At 37.1% G+C, this 23,783-nt stretch overlaps 1 protein-coding gene across 3 annotated transcripts in view; it reads right to left on the reverse strand.

Moving 5' to 3' along the window:
* CTNND2 (catenin delta 2) overlaps positions 1 to 23,783 on the reverse strand; it is a 779,068-nt gene that overhangs the window by 432,627 nt on the left and 322,658 nt on the right. For 2 of the 3 annotated variants that reach the window (XM_068531937.1, XM_068531926.1), the window contains exons 1-2: positions 2,756 to 2,810; positions 1,676 to 1,792 (exon numbers count right to left, since the gene is read on the reverse strand). In XM_068531937.1, the coding sequence (XP_068388038.1) occupies positions 1,676 to 1,792; positions 2,756 to 2,810 (172 nt within the window). Of the gene's footprint in view, positions 1 to 1,675; positions 1,793 to 2,755; positions 2,811 to 23,783 lie in introns of those variants that run through there. The other variant, XM_068531918.1, reaches the window with a different exon arrangement.

The raw sequence follows: 23,783 nt of genomic DNA on the forward strand, positions 1-23,783 counted from the left end.
ACATACATATTCACCAGATTTTACCACATAATTATAAGTTAAAATATTTTCACTGTATAATTCCTTTTTGACCCTGTTTAGTGCTTCTGCATTAAATTCCACTTCACCTCACATTATTCTTCCCAATCCCACTCCTTGTGTTCATTGTATTTGCTGTCACTACTTTGTCAATTCCTTTAATTTCAACATTTATTTCATTAATATAAGTGTGTATATTAAACATAACATCACTATTTTATTTTCGTTTACTGCAAATTTGAATTTTCATTCTTTTCAGAGAATTCAGTCCTTACATATAGTGCTAGATTGATATACTTGATTTATCACTTCTATTTTAATTTGCTTCATAAGTTACTCTTTTCTTCCTTCTTTTTTCTGTACTTTCTATGAATAAAAGGTTATCCCCCTCCTAAAATCATAATAAAATATATTTCTCTGTTATTCTATAAAAAATAAGATAGCCAATATCATCCTCCCCAGACACATTATTTTATCTCTGCTTTCCTTACTCTATAATAAAATGAGTACATGTGCCTCAAATATTAATTAAATATAGTTCTAACTACAACTACCCCTACAAAAGAAATATATTTATAGACTTTGAGAAAAAAGAGGTAACAATCTTACATTTTAAAATATAAAACGCAGAGAACAAGTATAATACAAATCATGCATCTTACTTTAGGAGTTTTATTAAGGGGATGCATATGGTTAAAATAAATCTGGATATTCATGATGATGTTACCCTAAGAGTCGTGGTATTATAAAGACCATAGAGAAATGAACTAATATATAAATTAAATGGTTTTGAGATCACTATGCTATCTTACTCTTATTATCTTTCTTTTATATAGCAAACCTTGATGGGTATTCAAGGAAATTTCATTTTTTTAAATTAAGGAATAAAATGCTCCACTGATTTCTCATGTAGAAATTATCAGGGTAATGTACATTTTAATGATTTAATTTTTAGCTTTTTGTGGGATTTTATTAAAATAGGTCAAGAGAATTTTATAATTTATTAAAATGAGGCTCATTTCAATTCATAGAACTTTAATTTCAAAGCCTCAGCTACTCTGGTTGAAAAATATATAATTAAGTAAAAGAAAGAAATCTTTAAATATTCTATTGAGATTAATATAGCTATGCAAGATAGCTAAACATAGAAATAGAAGGAGTTATTGCATAGTACTATAGCATGGTACTAAATAGTACTGCATATATTACATCATTTTTTTCTATTTTGTTATATAATTGCTCTACCATTTAACATCTCTACCAACAATAATCTGTATGAGTAAAGCATTGATAGTTAACTTTAAAGCAGACACTGTGTTGATTAAACAACTAAATGATGAGTTCGTACAGTGTGCTACTCTAGATGCCAAAAAGAATATCAGACAATTGGTGAGAATCACCAATATGTCAATAATTGGTGAGAAATCTAGATGATAATTACTGACTTAAGAGAGTTTCTAATCAAATGTGAATTAGTGTGGAGTAACGTCGGAAGGAAGTAGGTGAGAGAGGAGTGAAATGGATAAAACAAGTATAAACACATCTTGAAGTCCTATTAGACATGACTCATGATATTAATTAGAATAATATTATAATATTAATGACATAATGCTCTTATATTTTAATTGTCTTCAAGCTTAACTGTCATTTGACTTACTTTCACTTGTTGAATAGTCTTGTGGGTCAAGTATTCCTGATTCCTGCAGTGATCTAATACAGGAGTCCACCAATTCAAGACCTGTTGTGAGCTCATCTTCGATATCTTTTTGACCATCTGAAATATAATATTTTAAAGACATGAACAAATACATGGTAATGTCAATATTAAAGCTTAAGACTATCATTTAATAATCAAAAATATCCTAACCAAAGATATTATTTTTGAAATTCTCATTAGATATCACATTGTAACCCTTGGTCAACCACCATTAAAAACCAAGGCCAGCCAAGTCTATGTATCCATGAAGAACATAAAGTTCCTAGGGAACTGGGAGAACTTAACTCCCACGAAATCTTGAGCTATCAGAACAACTTCATCTAATTTTAGTGTCATGTGTTGTCATATTCATTTTCATAAGTCTCTTCCTAAAGTTCACAAGAAAGTTAATCAATAGAGATATATGTAGCAGTAAGTATAAATGTTCATCAAGAAGCTGTACTTTCAATCTAAATGTCCATCAACAGAAGAATGGATAAAGAAGATGTGGTGTGTATATATATCCAATGGAATATTACTCAGCCATAAAAAAGAGTGAAATAATGCCATTTGCAGCAACATGGATGGACCTAGAGATGATCATACTAAGTGAAGTAAGTCAAAGAGAGAAAGGCAAATACCATATGATATCACTTGTGTGTGGAACCTAAAATATGATACAAATGAATTTATTTGCAAAACAGAAAACAGACTCACAGACATAGAAAACAAAGTCATGGTTACCAAAGGGGAAAGGGGGTAGGGGATGGGTGAATTAGGAGTTTGGAATTAGCAGATACAAACTACTTTATGTAAAACAGATAAACAACAAGGACCTACTGTATAGCACAGGGAAATATATCAAATATCTTGTAATAAACCATAATGGAAAGGAATATGAAAAAGAATACATATATATATATATATATATATATATATATATATATATATGTATATCTGAATCACTTTGCTGTACACCAGGAACTAACACAAAACTGTAAATCAACTATACTTCAATAAAAAAAAGAAGCTGTACTTTACCTTGTGATTGCCAGTGAAACTGCTCTTCTGCTGAACTATAAAAGAGAGAATACATAGGTATAATGAATCGGTTAGAAACAAAAGAACTCTAGACTATAAGACACAAAGGCACATGAGGGTAGTAATGGTGGCTCCATGGAACTCCCTTTAATTTCTGACTGAGAAAAGGGATCCCATTTTGACACGATCTTAACTTTAATATATTTGATGTATACCTCTTCTGAATCACAGGTATTAGCATGTTATAAATGGACATCATTCAGTAATTTTCAGAAGAACAGCTCATTTTTTACAAATCCCAACATATCATACTTATTCCTTACAATAATTTCTACATACATGCAGTTCCATTCAACTTTAGTCATTTTAAAATACAAATCTGAATAGTTTCATGTAGACTTTGTAAGGTATTCTAATAAAGAAATAACTTTCTCCATTTTCATTATAAAGAGATAAAATAAATCTATACCTTCTTCTAGACATATCATATAAGGAGTTCTTTTCAGCTGTTTATTATATTTTAAATTAAGTAATATAAAAGTTATAACACTTTACACCAATTGAATATACAGTTCCCAAATTCTCACTTTATAAGTACATCTTATAAAATGACCCAGGTAGAAAGGGTTGCTCATCTAAATGATATGCCAAAGATACTGTGCAGATTGTAACGATGTAGGCACATAAATTTATTCTGAATGATTTATTAAAATATATAAATAAATTTAAAATTTCTAAATATGAACAGCTCTTTCATTATATATGCAAATAGTTCCAGCATACCGTTTTTTAATATGTCAATAATTTGTGAGAAATCTAGATGCCAATTACTCACAGGTATCATTTTGAGAATGACTTTCTACCCTTATTTCACTAGATCTTTTACTCTGATCAAGCAGCTTCTATGAATAGCTCATCAGTTTCACAACAGCAAGTAGGTTTTAGAACTTTAATCTGTACCTTAGAGATGGCTTCTGAATACATTTGCTGGGGGAAAAGGAAATTCTGGTATAAATCAGCATTCAGAATAGCCATGATTGATATACATGAATATAAGAGTAGTCCCTTAAGAGACATATGACTTTTTTAGGCTATCTTTCTCCTCAGCCAATCCATTTTAGCAAAGTGGAAAATGGTTTTGCAATGATGAGAGCTATAGACAATTGATACATGAAATGATAACATTACAAATTCAGTCCAGTGCCACTTCTTGCTTCAAAAAGATGTAGCATGATAGAGTAGTAACGTCTAACTGCGAAGTTTAACACTTAAAAACAGAAATGTAATCCTATAATTAATATTTTAAAAATTACAAAGCATGTTCACTTAGTAAGTGGCATTTAATATAGGGGTGGAAAATGCTTTCATAATTGTAGTGAGTTGAATGGTGCCCTTCCCCCACAAAAGATATGTCCACACCAAATCCCTAGAAATTGTGAATGGTTACTTATTGGAAAAGGGTTTTTACAGATGTAATTAAGTTAAAGATCTTCAGATAAGATCATCCTAAATCCAATGACAAGTGTCCTTAAAAAAGATCCTTAGAGGAGAAAGATGCAGAGGAGAAGGTCAGAGGCAGAGGCAGAGACTGGATTTATGCATCTATAAGCCAAGGAATATCTGGAGCCAGCAGAACCTGTAAGAGTTAAGAAAAACTCCTCCCCTTTAGCCTTCCTAGGGGACATAGCCCTGTCAACAGAACTTGATTTTGAACTTCTGGACTCCCAAACTGTGAGATAATAAATGTCTTTTATTTTAAGCCACTCAGTTGTAGTAATTTGTTATGGCAGCCCAAGGAAGCCCATACAGTTATTTTTCTGATACAATAAAAATGTTCTCATGCTATATCCTTCAAGAACAATAAAAATGTTCTCATGCTATATCCTTCAAGATCTACTACTATCTCTATGTTACTACATTCCTTTTACCAGTTCAGTCCTTTGCTGAGTACTTACTGTGTACCAAGGCTCTGCTAATTCACAACAATCACTAACATCTTTTGGTAGATGGGGAATAACTGGCTTATTGATGTTAAATAACTTGACCACACACATCATAAGGAACTCAGCAGGGATTTAAACTAATCTGTCCAACCCCAAAAGTCATAGAACAGAGCTGGAGTAATCACTCTCCCTGTCTTCAGACTATACTACAAAGCTCTAGTCAAAAGAGTATGGTACTGGCACAAAAACAGACACATTGATCAATGGAATAGAATAAAGAGTCCAGAAATAAACCCACACACTTATGGTCAATTAATCTATGACAAAGGAGGCAAGAATATACAATGGAGAGAAGATAGCCTCTTCAGTAAGTGGTGCTGCAAAAACTGGACAGCTACATGTAAAAGAATGAAATTAGAATGTTCTCTGTCGTCATATACAAAGATAAACTCAAACTGGATTAAGACCAGATACTATAAAACTCATAGAGAAAAACGTAGGCAGAACACTCTTTGACATAAATCTCAGCAATATTTTTTTATTGGATCCATATCCTAAAGCAAAGGGAAAAAAAGTAAAAATAAACTAATGGGACCTCATTAAACTTAAAAGCTTTTCCACAGCAAAGGAAACCATCGACAAAATGACAACACAACCTACTGAATGGGAGAAGGTATTTGCAAATGATATGACCAAAAAGGGCTTAATTCCAAAATATACAAATAGCTCATACTACTCGATATCAAAAAAATAAACAACCCAATTAAAAAAAGGGCAGAAGAACTGAATAGACATTTTTTTCAAAGAGGAAATGCAGATGGCCACCAGGCACATGAAAAGATGCTCAATATTGCTAGTCATCAGGGAAATGCAAATCAAAACCACAGTGAGATATCACCTCACACCTGTCAGAATGGCTTTCATCAAAAAGAACACTAATAACAGATGTTGGCAAGGATGTGGAATAAAGGGAACCCTTGTACACTGTTGGTGGGAATGTAAATTGCTGCAGTCACTGTGGAAAACAGTATGGAGGTTTCTCAAAAAACTAAAAACAGAACTACATATGACCCAGCAATTCCACTCCTGGGTATATATCCAAAAAACACCCTACTATTTTGAAAAGATAGTGCACTCCAATGTTCATAGCAGCACTGTTTACAATTGCCAAGCTATGGAAGCAACTGAGGTGTCCATCAACAGATGAATGGATAAAGAAGATGTGATATATAATGGAATACTACTCAGCAATACAAAAGAAGGAAATTTTGCCATTTGCAGCAACATGGATGGACTTAGAGGGCATTATGCTAAATGAAATAAGTCAGACAGAGAAAGACAAATACTGTATAATATCACTTATAGGTGGAATTAAAAAAAAAACAACCCAACAAGCTAGAGAATAAAACAGGAAAAAAGCAGACTCACAGGTGTAGAGGACAAACTAGTGGTTACCAGTGGGGAGAGGGAAGAAGGGAGGGGTAAGAAAGGGGTAGAGGGAAAAAAGGGTTATTATGGAATTATATAAAATCATGTGCCTGAAACTTTTGAAAATTGTAAAGCACCACAGAATTTAAAGAATCCTCCATTCAATGAAAACAAGAAAAAAGGCACGGAGGGAAACACACTTGTTACTTCCCACTTGAAACAATACGAATGCCCAAGTCACTGGAAGCTTCTCCCATGTCTCATCAAAGCCCCGTTCTCTTCTCCTTCCAGGCACACTGAAGAGCACACTTCCCTGCCCCCTTGCATGTAGATGGGGGCATGTGCCACCTCCTGCCCCAAGCACAGAAGGGCAGGGACGCGATCTCCATGCTCTCACTTGTCAAGCCCTGAGTTGAGGTGGGTCTCTGAGTAACCGTGCGAAGGGAAGATTTCCGCCAACCCAGAGAAGACACAACGCCAGTGAGAAATAAACCACTGTTTTACTGAAACTCTGAAGTTGGAGGGTTGTTTGTTTTGGTAGAATAAATGTCACACTGACTAATACAGAAATGTACCATTATTTGAGTTCATAAGGCATTTTCTACTTCTCCATCTTTCATTTCCACAGTTTAGAGCTGGAAGACAATGTCTCGGGTCACCCTAGCACAAACAAGGTGGTGCCACCACTTTCACGCATCCTTTGAGATTTATCCACTCATCCACCATAATGGGTGATTTTATATACAGAGCTACACATCACACTGTTAAATAATATTTACTTTTTGTTCGTCTCTTTCAAAAGTGTTTCGATTTTACGTGCAACAGAAACAAGAAGGAATATTTTTTATTAAAATTGAAAAAATACCACCGACACTGAATATGAAACTATGCTCTCAAAGCACGGGCACCCTCCTTTTGAGTAGACAAGGAGCAGTAATCACTTAAATGGTTTCCTGATTCCTTCAGCACAGTTAAAATGCATTAGAAGTATGACTGATCACAGAAAATAGAAGTCCCAAGAGAAACTGGGTTTAGATTTTATTTCCTCTAAGTGCACACTTTACTCTCTCTGTTAGGGGATTCTATACAACTGCATATTTTGTGCACTTGATTCTTTTTCTTAAAGACTGCTCTAAGGTGGATGCTTTTATAAAAAGCAAACTCTTTATTCATTCAATAAACACAAATTATGCCTATGTCTCACACACTCTTTTTTTTTTTTTTTTTTTTTCTTTTTTTTGGTGGCCCGTACGGGGATCACACACTCTTATTTCAGGTGTTTAGGAATTACTCGTGGCTTTCTCCCAATTATATCATTCAATTTAATATAACATAAAGTCATTTCTGAGGTTGCTGTAACTTCCACTCATGTTCAATTTCAGGAAATAAAGTTTGCTTTCACTACTGAAATTCTGTTTCTTTAAATAGAAATAGTTCCTAAAGAATTAAAATTAATAAAAATGTAGATGTAATTTAGTCTATATTTAAACATAACTTTGTATAAGTTTCAGAACTCAGTTATTATGAAAAAAATATATATATTTGTAACAAAAACTAGCATAAGTAACATTTACCTTTTAAACATACACATAATATACACATAAGCCTGGTAGTGCTAGGAAAGAAATTTTTTTTTTTTAAGCAAAAAAGAAATTTATTGGAAGGATTTCTGGGACCTCACAAAACTGACAAGAAAGCTGAAACACCAACCATGAAAAATGTGCAAGAGTGAAGAGGTCAGGCAGCTGAAAGCACAGCCGAGGTCAGGCTCCGGGAGCAGTATGAATGGGAAACCACTTGGTTCTGCTGCTACCACCCTAAAAGTCTCCAACTGTTTCAGGTTCTTTGCGTCACCAGGTCAAGCTTCAAGTCCCAGGTGGAGGCATCCAGCTGACTAAACTTAAAACATCCCCACAGCCAGGGAGAAGGAAAGAGAAGACATCCTCTTTTCAGTTTTTTTTTAAAAATGGGAAGTAGAATCCTGCCACTCAATTTGTGACTTATTTCAAGTAGCAGAAGTGTTCATATGCCAGGTAACCCTCCTCCATTTTGGAATAGTAGACCAATTTCCACTTGGTAATCAGGATCAATTATGCCAGCTAACACCATAATTCCCTCCTTTGCCTGCTGCGCCAGAGGCATGAGGAATCTGAAGTTCTTGAGTGGCGGCTTTCACTTCCAGTTCAGTGGAATCATGGTTATATTAGCAGGTGGAAACATTCTTCCTTCTAGAATTAAAACCTGAGAAAATAGAGAGTAAACCACGTGGGAGCCTCCAGAAAAGGAAGATTGCGTGCTGCTATTTAAGAAAAAAATATCCTGGATAAAAGTTGTCAGTGTGGGACGAAGTGAGAGAGTGGCATGGACATATATACACTACCGAATGTAAAATAGCTAGCTAGTGGGAAGCAGCCGCGTAGCACAGGGAGATCAGCTCGGTGCTTTGTGACCACCTAGAGGGGTGGGATAGGGAGGGTGGGAGGGAGACGCAAGAGGGAGGGGATATGGGGACACATGTATACATGTGGCTGATTCACTTCGTCGTGCAGCGGAGACCAGCACAGCACTGTGGGGCAATTACACTCCGATAAAGATGTTAAAAAAAAAAAAGTCGGCAGCGCCTCTCCTCAGATGTCAGGGCACAGACAGGAAACACTCTTTTCCTGCAGATGTGGCCACACGCAGGCACTTGTCCCAAAGCCACTGTGGTACCCAGGAACGAATTTTTAAAACAATATATCACAAGCAAAAATCCTAGTAGCTAATGCATAGATAGCTCTCACATATTCTAACTGATTTATAGTTAATCTTCATGACAAAACTTTTGAGAGAGGTGATATTTTCCCATTTTATTGATAATGAAACTAAGGTAAAAAGTGCTTAAGGAAGTTGCTGGAGATCCCACAGCCAGCAAATAATGAAGCCAGGATTGTGACCCTGGTCATCTGGTTCTAGAGGCCACATTCTGAACTAATATTCTATTCACACACTTGGCTCAAAAATTGAACTCCTATGCAATTAAAAATGAAAACATAAACATAAACACCAGAAACCAAGTTGAAAAAATGAGCCACATCCTGAGAGAAGATATTTGCAATGCATACAGCTTACAAAGGGTTAGTTTCCAGAACAAATAAATAACTCCTACAAATCAATGAAATAGAGATTAAATGATCAGATAGAAGAGAGGTCAACAAATATACGTAAAGCGGCTGCAGAGCAGAAAAATCAGGAATGTATGGTCACCAAACACATTAAAAGATACTCAACCCTATTAGGAATTGAAAGAATAGAAATAGAAAGATACCTCTTTATACTCCATAGGCTGTAGAACAATTAGAAAGTCTGACTGTACTAAGTGTTGAAGAGGAGATGAGGAAATATGAACTCTCATACGTTGTATGTGGGAGAGTAAATTAGTGAAACACTTGGGTGAGCTATCAGTCAATACCTGATATTGTTTTATGAGCAAATGCCCAATCATCCAGCAATTCTGCTTCTAGGTAGAGCCTCGAGAAAAACCTGTGCACCTGTGCCCAGGAGACTTGTACAAGACAGTTCATGCCCCTATGTTGGCAGTAGCAAAACAAGAGAAATAACCTAAGTGATCAGCAATAGGAAAATAGATAAATATAATAATATGATTCCATATCATATATGACATAATATGGAATAAACACTATTTGGCAAGTAAAACAAATTAGCCAGATACACAATGTATCAACATGGGTCAGGCTCAAAAGCAAAATAAGAGTGGAAAATGTAAATTGCACATAGGACATGTACTGCAGGACTCCAACTATGAAAATATTTAAAACACTAACTAAATAATATTGTGTATATATACAAACACACACACACACACACACACACACACACATATATGTGTGTGACATAGAGATCAAACAAACATGGATTAAAAAGATACACCCAAATTCATGATGGTGGTGGCTTCTGGGGGAGAACAGAGAGAAATAAGTCTAAGGAGGGGCAAAAAGGGAATTTCACTTTTATCTCTATGTTTTTATGTTATGAAAGATGAGGGAAAATGTTAACACTACTTTAAGAATGTCTCTGATGCTTGAAATAGGGAAATCACGAATCTTACATTTAGAAACACGTTTAGTTAAATGCTTTTGTAAAACCTTGTGATTCAATTCTACATCATATTCTCATCATTGTTGGAGTCACTCATAGTTGAAACTCAAATGATGCAAAACAATTCTGAAATTTATAAGTATAAATAATAGAGGAAAAATAATGGTTTTGAATATAATTACTTTTTTCCTCTGTTTTGCACATGAGAAAAATGACAGCATCACTTTTACTGTGGTTCAAGTTTGACATAGCTTGAACATTTCAAGTAAGAAAACAATAACTTTCAAGTTCTGAGGGCAAGAGGTGGGGGGAAAAATTAGTTTAAACCAAAGAATAAACTTTGAGGGTCTCGAGAAGTGACTTTCACCCTCATCATTTTTAGCATGATAGTCTCCTTATCCACCTCTGGGCCATTTCTAATAAATAAATAAATAAATAAATAAATAAATAAATAAATAAGAAAGTTCAGAGAGTTTTCTTAACATCAGGAAAAGGCACAAAGCAAACCATTACTACAGCTACTCTGTCTGTTATGAACCTGCTCGAATACATTTTCTCATTTTCTTTTTCAACTTTCTGATGTCCAAGGCATCAATCTCTGCACTGTATCGTGTGGCATACTACTGCTCACAATATCGTTCAAAATGAAATAAAGGAAAGAAACTATGAGTTTTTGGTTAGTTGGCTTTCAAGTTAAGCAATGTACCTAAAACATAAGCCAGAGAAACTACTGTGAAGTAAATTGTTTCCAAACTGATGTTCGATTCTCAGGTCACAGGAACAAAGGGCCTTATATTTATGATGTCCATATGACCTGAAACTGTATTATGACATAAAGTCTTTTTTGGTATATGGCTTTTGCATGCAGCCATATCACAAAAATAGGCATTGGTGCAAAATCAAATGACCATGGTCAAGTCTCGAATACCGTGGAAATAAAACATATTTAGAAAAAATAGTGAGAAGTGGTACCCCTGGAGCTTTGTTTAGGCTGCTGTTGCCCTTGAACTTTAGTGCTCTGTATCCAACCCTTATTAGTTTGGTTGGTGAGTAACTGTGCTTCCCCAGAACTTCCTGCAGAACTGACTTCCTTTCAGTCTATTGCCTTGTAGTCTCTGTAAGTATCTGTGATATATTTCCAAATGAAGGTTATATCTCCACTATGCAATGAGAACGTTTATTTCTTTCTTAAGTCACACATCTTCTACCTGCTTTAACTATTTTCATCAACATGTAATTTTACAGCTCTTATAATAATGTTTACAGGGATACAGTGGGTAGTCATAGGACCACAAAGCTCCCAAACTAGGAGGCTGTGTGCATGGTGTCCAGGTGTGTGGGCTCAAAGGCCAGACTCCCTCCAGCTCTGTCCTATATAGGACACGTCTGGCAAGTTACTTAAACTCTCTGGGCCTAAATGGAGACATTTTGAGGCTTAAAGAAATTAGTGAATATCAAGTGATTTATGTATCAAGTGATCAGGACCCAGCACATGTTGAGTAAGTATGCAACTGTGTCCTATTTTATTATACATTGTTAAAATGGTTTCTATGGTTTATAGATTCTCGCTTATTCTAATCTATTTCATCCCTTAGTGTACACTGCAGGCACTGTGGGAGGGTCAAAATGGGGACAGACATGGGGAAGAAAAGGGAACAGGGGACATTAAGGAAATACCCAGGAATGGTGTGACCGTGCCTAGGCTCTCGGTCACACCCAGTCCTGGAGAAACTGTAAAACAACGTCACCACAAACCCTAGGTGAGTGCTCACCATGACTCTGGGCTTGCAGACAGAGAGACACGGGGACAGCGCCCCATGTTTTGGCATTCCCATGGGGGATGTAACGGTAAGCACACAGAGCAGGAAGGACCATTCAGGAAGAGGTGTGTTCAGGCACTACTGCACTCAGGTCCATGGGAACTTGAGCACGTCACTTACTCCGAGTCTCAGTCTCCCTATTTGTAAAATGGGGCTATTACTAGAAATTTCCCCATAGGGATCTTGTATTTTTTAATTTAATTTAATTTTTTTAAACTTTTTAATTTTATATTGGAGTATAGTTGATTAACAATGTTTTGTTAGTTTCAGGTGTACAGCAAAGCGATTCAGTTATACATATACATGTATCTATTCTTTTTCAAATTCTTTTCCCACTTAGGTTATTACATAACATTGAGCAGGATCTTGTAAAAGTTAAGTGTGTAATGTATGTAAAACCCATAAAACAGTGCTGGGAACACAGGAGCGATTAAAAACAAAGTAGGCGGAGGGCAGAGTCAAGATGGCATACTAGGAGGACGTGGAATTCGTGTCTCCGCACAACTAGGGCACCTACCAGGCACAGGTGGGGTACCACGGACACCTAAGGGAACAGGAGGAACACCCAGAGACCAGCTGTTTCAATTACACTTTTATTTTTCCTACTATATTTTTTATCTTTCTAATTTTATTTTGTTTTTTATTCCTTGATACTGCATTCCTCATTTTTTTCTTTCTTTTTTTTTTTTAACTGTGCCACGAATCTTGCGGGATCTTGGTTCCCAGGCCAGAGGTCGGGCCGGAGCTCCTGTGGTGGGAGCTCCAAGTCCAAACCGCTGGACTAACAGAGAACCTCAGACCCCAGGGAATATTAATTGGAGTGAGGCCTCCCAGAGTTCCTCATCTCAGCACCAAAAGCTGGCTCTATCCAACAGCCTGCGAACTCCAGTGCTGGATGTCTCAGGCCAAACAACCAGTAAGACAGGAACAGAGCACCACCCATCAAAAAAACAAAAAAAAATTGAAACGACAAAAAAATATGTTACAGACGAAGGAGCAAGGAAAAAACCTACAAGACCAAATAAATGAAGATGAAATAGGCAACCTACCTGAAAAAGAATTCAGAGTAATGATAGTAAGGATGATCGAAAATCTCGGAAACAGAATGGAGAAAATACAACTAACATTTAACAAGGATCTAGAAGAACTAAGGAGCAAACAAACAGTGGTGAACAACACAATTACTGAAATCAAAAATACTCTAGAAGGAATCAATAGCAGAATAACTAAGGCGGAAGAACAGTTAAATGAGCTGGAAGATAAAATGGTCGGAATAACTGCCAGGGTGCAGAATAAAGAAAAAAGAATGAAAAGAATGGAGGACAGTCTCAGAGACCTATGGGACAACATTAAAAGCACCAATATTCGAATTATAGGGGACCCAGAAGAGAAAAGAAAGGGTCTGAGAAAATATTTGAAGAGATTATAGTTGAAAACTTCCCTAACATGGGAAAGGAAATAGTCAAACAAATCCAGGAAATACAGAGAGTCCCATACAGGATAAATCCAGGGAGAAACACAGCAAGTCACATAATAATCAAACTATCAAAAATTAAATACAAAGAAAAAATATCAAAAGCAGCAAGGGAAAAGCAACAAATAACATACAAGGGAAATCCCATGAGGTTAACAGCTGACCTTTCAGCAGAAACATTGCAAGCTAGAAGGGAGTGGCAGGATATATTTAAAGTGATGAAACAGAAAAACCTAAAACCAAGATTACTCTATGCAGCAAGGGTCTCATTCAGATTCGATGGAGAAATTAAAACCTTTACAGACAAACAAAAGTTAAGAGAATTCAGCACCACCAAACCAACTTTACAACAAATGCTAAAGGAACTTCTCTAGGAAGGAAACACAAGAGAAGGAAAAGACCTATGAAAACAAACCCAGAACAATTAAGAAAATGGTAATAGGAACATACATATCAATAATTACCTTAAAGGTAAATGGGATTAAATGCTCCAACCAAAAGACACAGACTGGCTGAATGGATACAAAAAGAAGACCTGTATATATGCTGTCTACAATAGACCCACTTCAGACCTAGGGACACATACAGACTGAAAGTGAGGGGATGGAATAAGATATTCCATGCAAATGGAAATCAAAAGAAAGCTGGAGTAGCAATTCTCATATCAGACAAAATAGACTTTAAAATAAAGACTATTACAAGAGACAAAGAAGGACACTACATAATGCTCAAGGGATCAATCCAAGAAGAAGATATAACAATTGTAAATACTTATGCACCCAACATAGGAGCACCTCAATATATAAGGCAAATGCTAACAGCCATAAAAGGGGAAATCGACACAATCATAGTAGGGGATTTTAACACCCCACTTTCACCAATGGACAGATATCCAAAATGAAAATAAATAAGGAAACACAAGTTTTAAATGACACATTAAACAAGATGGACTTATTTGATATTTATAGGACATTCCATCCAAAAACAACAGAATACACTTTATTCTCAAATGCTCATGGAACATTCTCCAGGATAGATCATATCTTGGGTCACAAGTCAAGCCTTGGTAAATTTAAGAAAATTGAAGTCGTATCAAGTATCTTTTCCGACCACAATGCTATGAGACTAGACATCAATTACAGGAAAAAAACTGTAAAAAATACAAACACATGGAGGCTAAACAATACGCTATTAAATAACCAAGAGAGCACTGAAGAAATCAAAGAGGAAATCAAAAATTACCTAGAAACAAATGACAATGAAAACACGATGACCCAAAACCTATGGGATGCAGCAAAAGCAGTTCTAAGAGGGAAGTTTATAGCAATACAATCCTACCTCAATAAACAAGAAAAATCTCAAATAAACAACCTAACCTTACACCCAAAGCAATCAGAGAAAGAAGAACAAAAAAACCCAAAGTTAGCAGAAGGAAAGAAATCATAAAGATCAGATCAGAAATAAATGAAAGAGAAATGAAGATCAATAGCAAAGATCAATAAAACTAAAAGCTGGTTCTTTGAGAAGATAAACAAAATTGATAAACCATTAGCCAGACTCATCAAGAAAAAACGAGAAGACTCAAACCAGCGGAATTAGAAATGGAAAGGAGAAGTAACAACTGACACTGCAGAAATACAAAGGATCATGAGAGATTACCACAAGCAACTATATGCCAATAAAATGGACAACCTGGAAGAAATGGACAAATTCTTAGAAAAGCACAACCTTCCAAGACTGAACCAGGAAGAAATAGAAAATATAAACAGACCAATCAGAAGCACCAAAATTGAAACTGCGATTAAAAATCTTCTAATAAACAAAAGCCTAGGACCAGATGGATTCACAGGTGAATTCTATCAAACATTTAGAGAAGAGCTAAAACCTATCCTTCTCAAACTCTTCCAAAATACAGCAGAGGGAGGAACACTCCCAAACTCATTCTACAAGGCCACCATCACCCTGATACCAAAACCAATGATGTCACAAAGAAAGAAAACTACAGGCCAATAGCAGTGATGAACATAGATGCAAAAATCCTCAACAAAATACTAGCAAACAGAATCCAACAGCACATTAAAAGGATCATACACCATGATCAAGTGGGGTTTACCCCAGGAATGCAAGGATTCTTCAATATATGCAAATCAATCAATGTGGTACACCAAATTAACAAATTGAAGGAGAAAAAAACATGATCATCTCAATAGATGCAGAAAAAATTTCGACAAAATTCAACACCCACTTATGATAAAAACTCTCCAGGAAGTAGGCATAGAGGGAACCTACCTCAACATAATAAAGGCCATATATGACAAACCCACAGCCAGTATCGTTCTCAGTGGTGAAAAACTGAAACCATTACCTCTAAGATCAGGAACAAGACAAGGTTGCCCACTCTCACCACTATTATGCAACACAGTTTTGGAAGTTTTAGCCATAGCAATCAGAGAAGAAAAAGATATAAAAGGAATCCAAATCAGAAAAGAAGTAAAACTGTCACTGTTTGCAGATGACATGATACTATACATAGAGAATCCTAAAGATGCTACCAGAAAACTACTAGAGCTAATCAATGAATTTGGTAGAATAGCAGGATACAAACTTAATGCACAGAAATCTTTTGCATTCCTATACACTAATGATGAAAAATCTGAAAGAGAAATTAAGGAAACACTCCCATTTACCACTGCAACAAAAAGATGGAAATACCCAGGAATAAACCTACCTATGGAGACAGACGACCTGTATGCAGAAAACTATAAGCCACTGATGAAAGAAATTAAAAATGATACAAACAGATGGAGAGATATACCATGTTCTTGGATTGGAAGAATTAACATTGTGAAAATGACTATACCACCCAAAGCAGTCTACAGATTCAATGCAATCCCTATCAAACTACCACTGGCATTTTTCACAGAACTAGAACAAAAAATTTCACAATTTGTATGGAAACACAAAAGACCCCAAATATCCAAAGCAATCTTGAGAAAGAAAAACGGAGCTGGAGGAATCAGGCTCCCAGACTTCAGACTATACTACAAAGCTACAGTAATCAAGACAGTATGGTACTAGCACAAAAACAGAAATACAGATCAATGGAACAGGATAGAAAGCCCAGAGATAAACCCATGCACATATGGTCACCTTATCTTTGATAAAGGAAGCAAGAGTATACAATGGAGAAAAGACAGCCTCTTCAATAAGTGGTGCTGGGAAAACTGGACAGCTACATGGAAAAGAAAGAAATTAGAACACTTCCTAACACCAAACACAAAAATAAACTCAAAATGGAGTTTTGAGGGCAGACACTATAAAACACTTAGAGGAAAACATAGGCAGAACACTCTATGACATAAATCAGAGCAAGATCTTTTTCGACCTACCTCCTAGAGAAATGGAAATAAAAATAAACAAATGGGACCTAATGAAATTTAAAAGCTTTTGCACAGCAAAGGAAACCTTAAACAAGACGAAAAGACAACCCTCAGAATGGGAGAAAATATTTGCAAATGAAGCAACTGACAAAGGATTAATCTCCAACATATACAAGCACCTCATGCAGCTCAATATCAAAAAAAACAAATCACCCAATCCAAAAATGTGCAGAAGACCTAAATAGACATTTCTCCAAAGAAGATATACAGATTGCCAAGAAACACATAAAAGGATGCTCAACATCACTAATCATTACAGAAATGCAAATCAAAACTATAATGAGATATCACCTCACACTGGTCAGAATGGCCATCATCAAAAAATCTACAAACAGTAAATGCTGGAGAGGGTGTGGAGAAAAGGGAACCCTCTTGCACTGTTGGTAGGAATGTAAATTGATACAGCCAGTATGGAGAACAGTATGGAGGTTCCTTAAAAAACTAAAAGTAGAACTACCATATGACCCAGCAGTCCCACTACTGGGCTGAGAAAACCATAATTCAAAAAGAGTCATGTACCGCAATGTTCATTGCAGCTCTATTTACAATAGCCAGGACATGGAAGCAACCTAAATGTCCATCAACAGATGAATGGATAAAGAAGAGGTGGCACATATATACAATGGAATATTATTTAGCCATAAAAAGAAACGAAACTGAGTTATTTGTAGTGAGGTGGATGGACCTGGAGTCTGTCATACAGAGTGAAGTAAGTCAGATAGAGAAAAACAAATACTGTATGCTAACACATATATACGGAATCTAAAAAAAAAAAATTGTTCTGATGAACCTAGGGGCAGGACAGGAATAAAGACACAGACGTAGAGAATGGACTTGAGGACATGGGGAGGGGGAAGGGTAAGCTGGGACGAAGTGAGAGAGTGGCATGGACATATATACACTACCAAATGTAAAATAGATAGCTAGTGGGAAGCAGCCGCATAGCACAGGGAGATCAGCTTGGTGCTTTGCGACCACCTAGAGGGGTGGTATAGGAAGGCTGGGAGGGAGATGTAAGAGGGAGGGGATATGGGGATATATGTATACGTATAGCTGATTTACTTTGTTATACAGCAGAAACTAATGCAACATTGTAAAGCAATTATACTCCAATAAAGATGTTAAAAACAAAACAAAACAAAGGAAGCTAACATGATCACATGCAAAAGAATAGAGGCCTGAGAGAGAATAACTCACAGAACTGAAAGTTCAATAAGTCATCTTACAGAATCCCACTTGTCAATGTTGGAGGCCAATGAATATTATCACGCATATATGTTACAGGCTTTGCAGAATTTAAATTGTCTACCTTTTTTTTTTTTCTTTCCACACTAAACTGGGGAAGGAAAAGAGGCAGTTTGTGATTTCCAAAGAAAGATGACTTGCTTTTCAAACCCTAGGTTTTCCTAGGGCTTAAAAAACCCCACACAGGCTGCCTCACCTGACAACTACTACTGTTCTTGCCAGTAAAAAGCATAAAGACCACTTGCTATTTTCAAAACCCTGGAAGAAAATGAATCAGACCCAAATTGCTATTAGTAATTTCTTTTTAGTTTGAGGTAGGGGAAATTCATATTCCTAAGCTAATTTTGTTGGACGTGGAGGCTGACCAGTTATCCAGGCAACTGATACCACAAAGCCGTAAGGCTCCCAGGCCATGGCCTGGATACAGATGGCCCCAGTGTTTATCACAGAACACCACAACACTGTCAGGTTTGTGAGCTGGCCAGCTAGAGCGAAACGAGGGGGAACAAACAGGAATTCTGTGTTGTCTTGATCCCTTCAAAATACATACTCCCATTTCTAGTAACCAGAAAGAATTAGCCCTAGGCTCAATCACCCTAAATGTACTATCTAAATAAAGCCAAGTTCTTACCATGGGAAAGACATACTGTCAAGTTTCTCTTTTGGAAATGCTTTCACAGTTTTGGAGTTGATTGTAGTTATACTACAATAGACATATTATGTGTAAAATTCAATACCAGAAGAAGGAACAAATGGTGAATTATAAACTAGAAAATTCTCACGTTATATTTCCCTCTGCAGTCTTTTGGGAGACTTCTCACGCACGGACTAGGTGTTTTTTAAGATGCTTATACAAGTACACAAGAATTTTACAGTAGTTGCAGCAAAATTTCTGAATGCCAGCCACACTAGGCAATAAAGTACTATATTATCTCTGTCTGTGAGCATTCCACAGATTGGAATATATAAATCGCAATTGCAGATGACCAGGGATACTGTTAATCAAATGATTCTGAGATCTTATAATATTTTCAAATGCTTTCCAAACCATCAAATATTGAATAGCTTTGGTGGTTTATGTGCTCAGTGTTTACTACCGTGTTATACGTTGTTATATTAATAATCTCCTTTGGTATTCATCGTAACTCACAGTTAGGTCTCTGATTAACCTGAACGCCCTATTCATTGATCCTGAGTGTGAACAGAAAGTCTCTGTATTTTGCAGTCTGATCATTCATAACTGATTTCTTAGGCAAGAGGAGGTTAGTTGGTGTGTTCGCTGACAGAGGTGGAGCCCCTACCAAGGTTCTTAGATGTTCCAAGTTTCAGTCTTTTGCATTCAATTTCCCAGAAATATGCCCATTGTTAGGGTCCCCTCAGTGAAGCGAGCACCTTAACCTCGGGGACATTGCTGGGCAAAAGGAGGGGTCAGGTTTAAGGTTTCCTAGCTTCCTGTGATCGGGTGATCTTGCGTGTGCGTGAGTGGGTGAAAAGTGTGTTTATGTGTGAGCGTGTGTGAACGTGCATGTGCGTGTGGGTCCATCTCACCTTTCCTTTCCTCTAAAACACACTGATGTACTCAAAGTTTTTCTTTCACCTGCTCTTCTGTCATAAGTGTGTGGACTATTGCAGATATGTTAAACCCTGGGTACTGGGTTTGACTGGAATTGATATAATTTTATTAATATAAGTGAAGCTAATACCCCTTAGATATTTAAGGAAAATTTATGCAAATCACCATTGCCTGTTTTATAGGAAAGACAAACCTGAATCTTCTGTTTTATGACTTTGAGTACCAACAGATGATTTGTGAAAATAAATTACAATTTTAGTGCCCGTATAGAGCAGGAACCATGTAATATTCATGAACGGCGCTCATCGTATCTTTACTTCCTTATGACCAGTAGCGAGTGGTCTTCAAACCATTTGAAGGTTCAGTTCAAACGTTTAATGGGTGTACAAATGTTCAAAGTAGTTTATTCATAATTTCCAAACACTAGAAGCAACCGGATGTCCTGCAACGTGTGAGTGGTTAAACAAGCTGAAACATCCATACCAAGGAGACGTAGGTAGCGATAAAAAGGAACCAATTATGATATATGTAACAAGCAGCAATTGGAAAGATCTCATGGCCATTATGCTGAGGGAAGAAGATAAATAACGTTCTTGAAATCACAAAATTATAGAAGTGGAGAACAGATTAGTGGTCATCAGGGCTTCAGGAGGATGAGTGTGGGTGTGGCTATAACAGAGGTAGCAGGAGGGGGCCTTGTGATGGAAAAGTTCTGAATCTTCATTGTGGCAGTGGTTACAGGAGCTACTTAGGTAATAAAATTGCATAGAACTAAACACACATGCACAGATGAGTGCATGTAAAACTGGGGAAATCTGTGGATGGTGCCAATGTCAATTTCCTGGTCTTGATACTGTGCTACATATATAGTCATGCACAATGCTGCCATTGGCGGGAACTGGGAGAAGTTATAGTACACTTCTCTGTGGATTTTATTTTGCAACTTCCTATGAATCTAGGATCATTTCAAAATAAAAAGGTAAAAAACAATTCAGTGGGGTATGGTTTGGTGTCACTTTATTTCTTTGCCCTGAACTGATTTTTCTACATGCAATCAGTTAATTATTCTCATGTAATAATTAAATTAGGATTAAAAGAAGATGGAGAATAGTGGAGTAAAGAGAAAGGAAAAAGAAAAAAACACACCAGTATCCACTTGTGATTATCCTTTTTGTTCTCTCGATCCTTAACAAGCAGAGCTCAAGTGGCCCTGCTCTCGGCTCATTTCTGCTTTGTTCTGTAAATGAAGGCATTATCCCTGGAGCATAATATACCAATCATACTGCCCACTGCCAATCAGATGCAAGGAATTGTGCTGCTTCTCAATGAAAACTTATCCATTATATCTCAGCTTCCTGCTCATCCCCACATTCACTTCTACCATTGTATGCTTTCGAGGAAAATTAAAAATGGCATTTTGGCTGACAGTACTAAAGCAAAGCATAGGTCTTAATGCATTCTACGTGAGTCTAAGAGACCTTACACGATATAATTCACTGGCTCTCTGGGAAGCAAGTTCATTCAAGTTAGGCTCTCACCTGGCAGGAATGCACCTCTCCTCCCGCTAATTCATAGTGGGACTAGTAGTGCCAATCGACTTTCATGATCCCCTACCCTCATCCTGACTCCTGGAAACTGGTCTACGTGGCTACATCTGGCCATTTCTTTCCATATTTATTGCACTGGAAAAAAATCATGCATTAAAAAAAATCACTTTCTTTCCAACATTTAACATCAGATATTTGAAAATGAAAAGCTAGATCAGCCTCCCCACCTTCTCTTATTTTGCCATCACATGGCAGCTGTATTTTTCCTCCTTTGAAGAAAGAATGAGGATTTGAATGTGAGGTGTCACTAAACAATTGTACTGCCTGTCAAATGTATAAAATTGTTTAAAAAGCAATGAATCGAAATATCTACTAATGCTCTCAAAATATTTAAAGCATTTCTTCCCCTAACTCATTTTTAAGATACTTAGCCTCTACTTATCCATTCTCCACTGTAAATGTCCCTGGAAACTCAAGTTTTGTTATCTCTCACCCAGAGGACAGGAGTAACTCTTCCCATGGACGATGACATTCTCCTTGTCCAAACTTTGGTTTGGCTCTTCTGGACTCTCTTTTCAACTAGGCTCAATCTTGGGTTCTCATGTCTTTCTTGGCAAAGTCCAGTTCTAGCAAGAATCCTGCTAAGTCAGGTCAACCAGAACCCCCCACTCTCGATATCTGATCACGCTTGACATCTGGTCAGGTTCCTCATCCTTCACCCTCCTCCCCCAGGTGATGAGGTCTGATCGCTGGCCTGCCTTCAGTAAGAATCCTGTTAGGTCTGTTCAGCCAGAATCTCTCCCTTCCTCCTGATATTTTCTGTTCGTGATTTTCCATCCACTGACTCCCACCCTGTTCCTTAGCAATAAATTCCCTTTTTTCCTTATGTTTGGCGTTGAGCCCAATCTCTCCCCACTACGACAAAACCCCACTGTTGTAGCCCCACTTGAATAAAGTCTGCCTTACTGTTCCTTAACAGGTGTCATCAAATAATTTTTTCTTTAAACTCATCACAATTTCCCCCTGCCAGAGAGGAACATGGACGAAGTCCCATGCCCTCTCTAACCTCAGTCTCCTCCCATGTACTGAGATAATGTTACCAGGGCCAGCTTCATGGGTCTGAGATCTGTGCAGTAATATAGGGCTCCATGCTCAGAGGACCCCAAGCTTGGTTTAACTCTCTACCGCTGCCATCTTGGAACTCCCAATAATCCTATCTTTGAACTTGTGTTTTGCAAGTGAAATCTAACAGGACAATGAAACACGCGCATGAGTAGACTCCTCTGCTCCCTGCTGCCTCATTCACACATAGCATTTGTAATATGTGAATATCGCAATCCAGCCCTACTGGGGCCATGACGTGTTGCGGGAGTTGAGTAAGACTCGGGGCGAGCACAGTGTAAGTGTGTTACATTTATGACGAGACAGCAAGAGGGCTAACAGCCCCCATGCTCCCTCTGAACCAGAACTGCCTTTGATTGAAGAAGGCAATGACGTTCCAAGAAGCATGAATGATCAAGGAACCTTATCACAGAGTAACCCTTTCTTACTCGTATTATTCACCTAGGTTAGCCAACTATTTATACTGAAAATGATGACCTAGGAGGAAAGGGAAGTTGTGTCAACCCACAGTTCTGTTTCCTTCCAGTCCTTTCTCAGTCTTCAGTAAGAGAACTTGGTAGAATACACTCATATTAAGAAGTGAAGCAAAACCAGCTGAGGTAGATTGGTGCAGTGTTTCTACTGTTTTGGTAAGAATGAAATACATATGCATGTATAGACTACAAAATATGAATTGTGTAATTTCTGTGATTCTGCATACAAGTTAAATGCTCTTGTATTTGTATTTAAATCTGACATTGCAAAATATACAGATAAACGGTAGATTGCATGTAAATAATTTGAAATTTTAATTTTTCTCTATTTAGAATGATGTTAAATAATAAATTAAAAAAAAAAATCAAGACAAGTCAAGAGAGAGACCATGGAAGAAAGAAAAAAGCTTGAGTATCTTTTTAGTACTTTTAATGGCATTTCCCTTCCTGCTTTTTTTTTTTTTTTTTTTTTTTTAATATTTTGGCTGTGTTGGGTCTTCGTTGCTGCGTGCGGGCTTTCTCTAGTTGTGGTGAGCAGGGGCTACTCTTCGTTGTGGTGCGTGGGCTTATCATTGCGGTGGCTTCTCTTGTTGCAGGGCACAGGCTCTAGGAACACAGGCTTCAGTAGCTGTGGCTCGCGGGCTCAGTAGTTGTGGCTTGCAGGCTCAGTAGTTGTGGCACACGGGCTTAGTTGCCCCATGGCATGTGGGATCTTCCCGGGCCAGGGCTTGAACCCGTATCTCCTGCATTGGCAGGTGGATTCTTAACCACTGCGCCACCAGGGAAGTCCACCCTTCCTGCTTTTTGAACAACAAGCTTGAAATGTTCATTTTGCACTGGGCGTTGCAGATTATATAGCCAGCTC

The sequence above is a fragment of the Eschrichtius robustus genome, chromosome 2 (assembly GCF_028021215.1).
Source record: "Eschrichtius robustus isolate mEscRob2 chromosome 2, mEscRob2.pri, whole genome shotgun sequence".
NCBI classification, from domain to species: Eukaryota; Metazoa; Chordata; class Mammalia; order Artiodactyla; family Eschrichtiidae; genus Eschrichtius; species Eschrichtius robustus.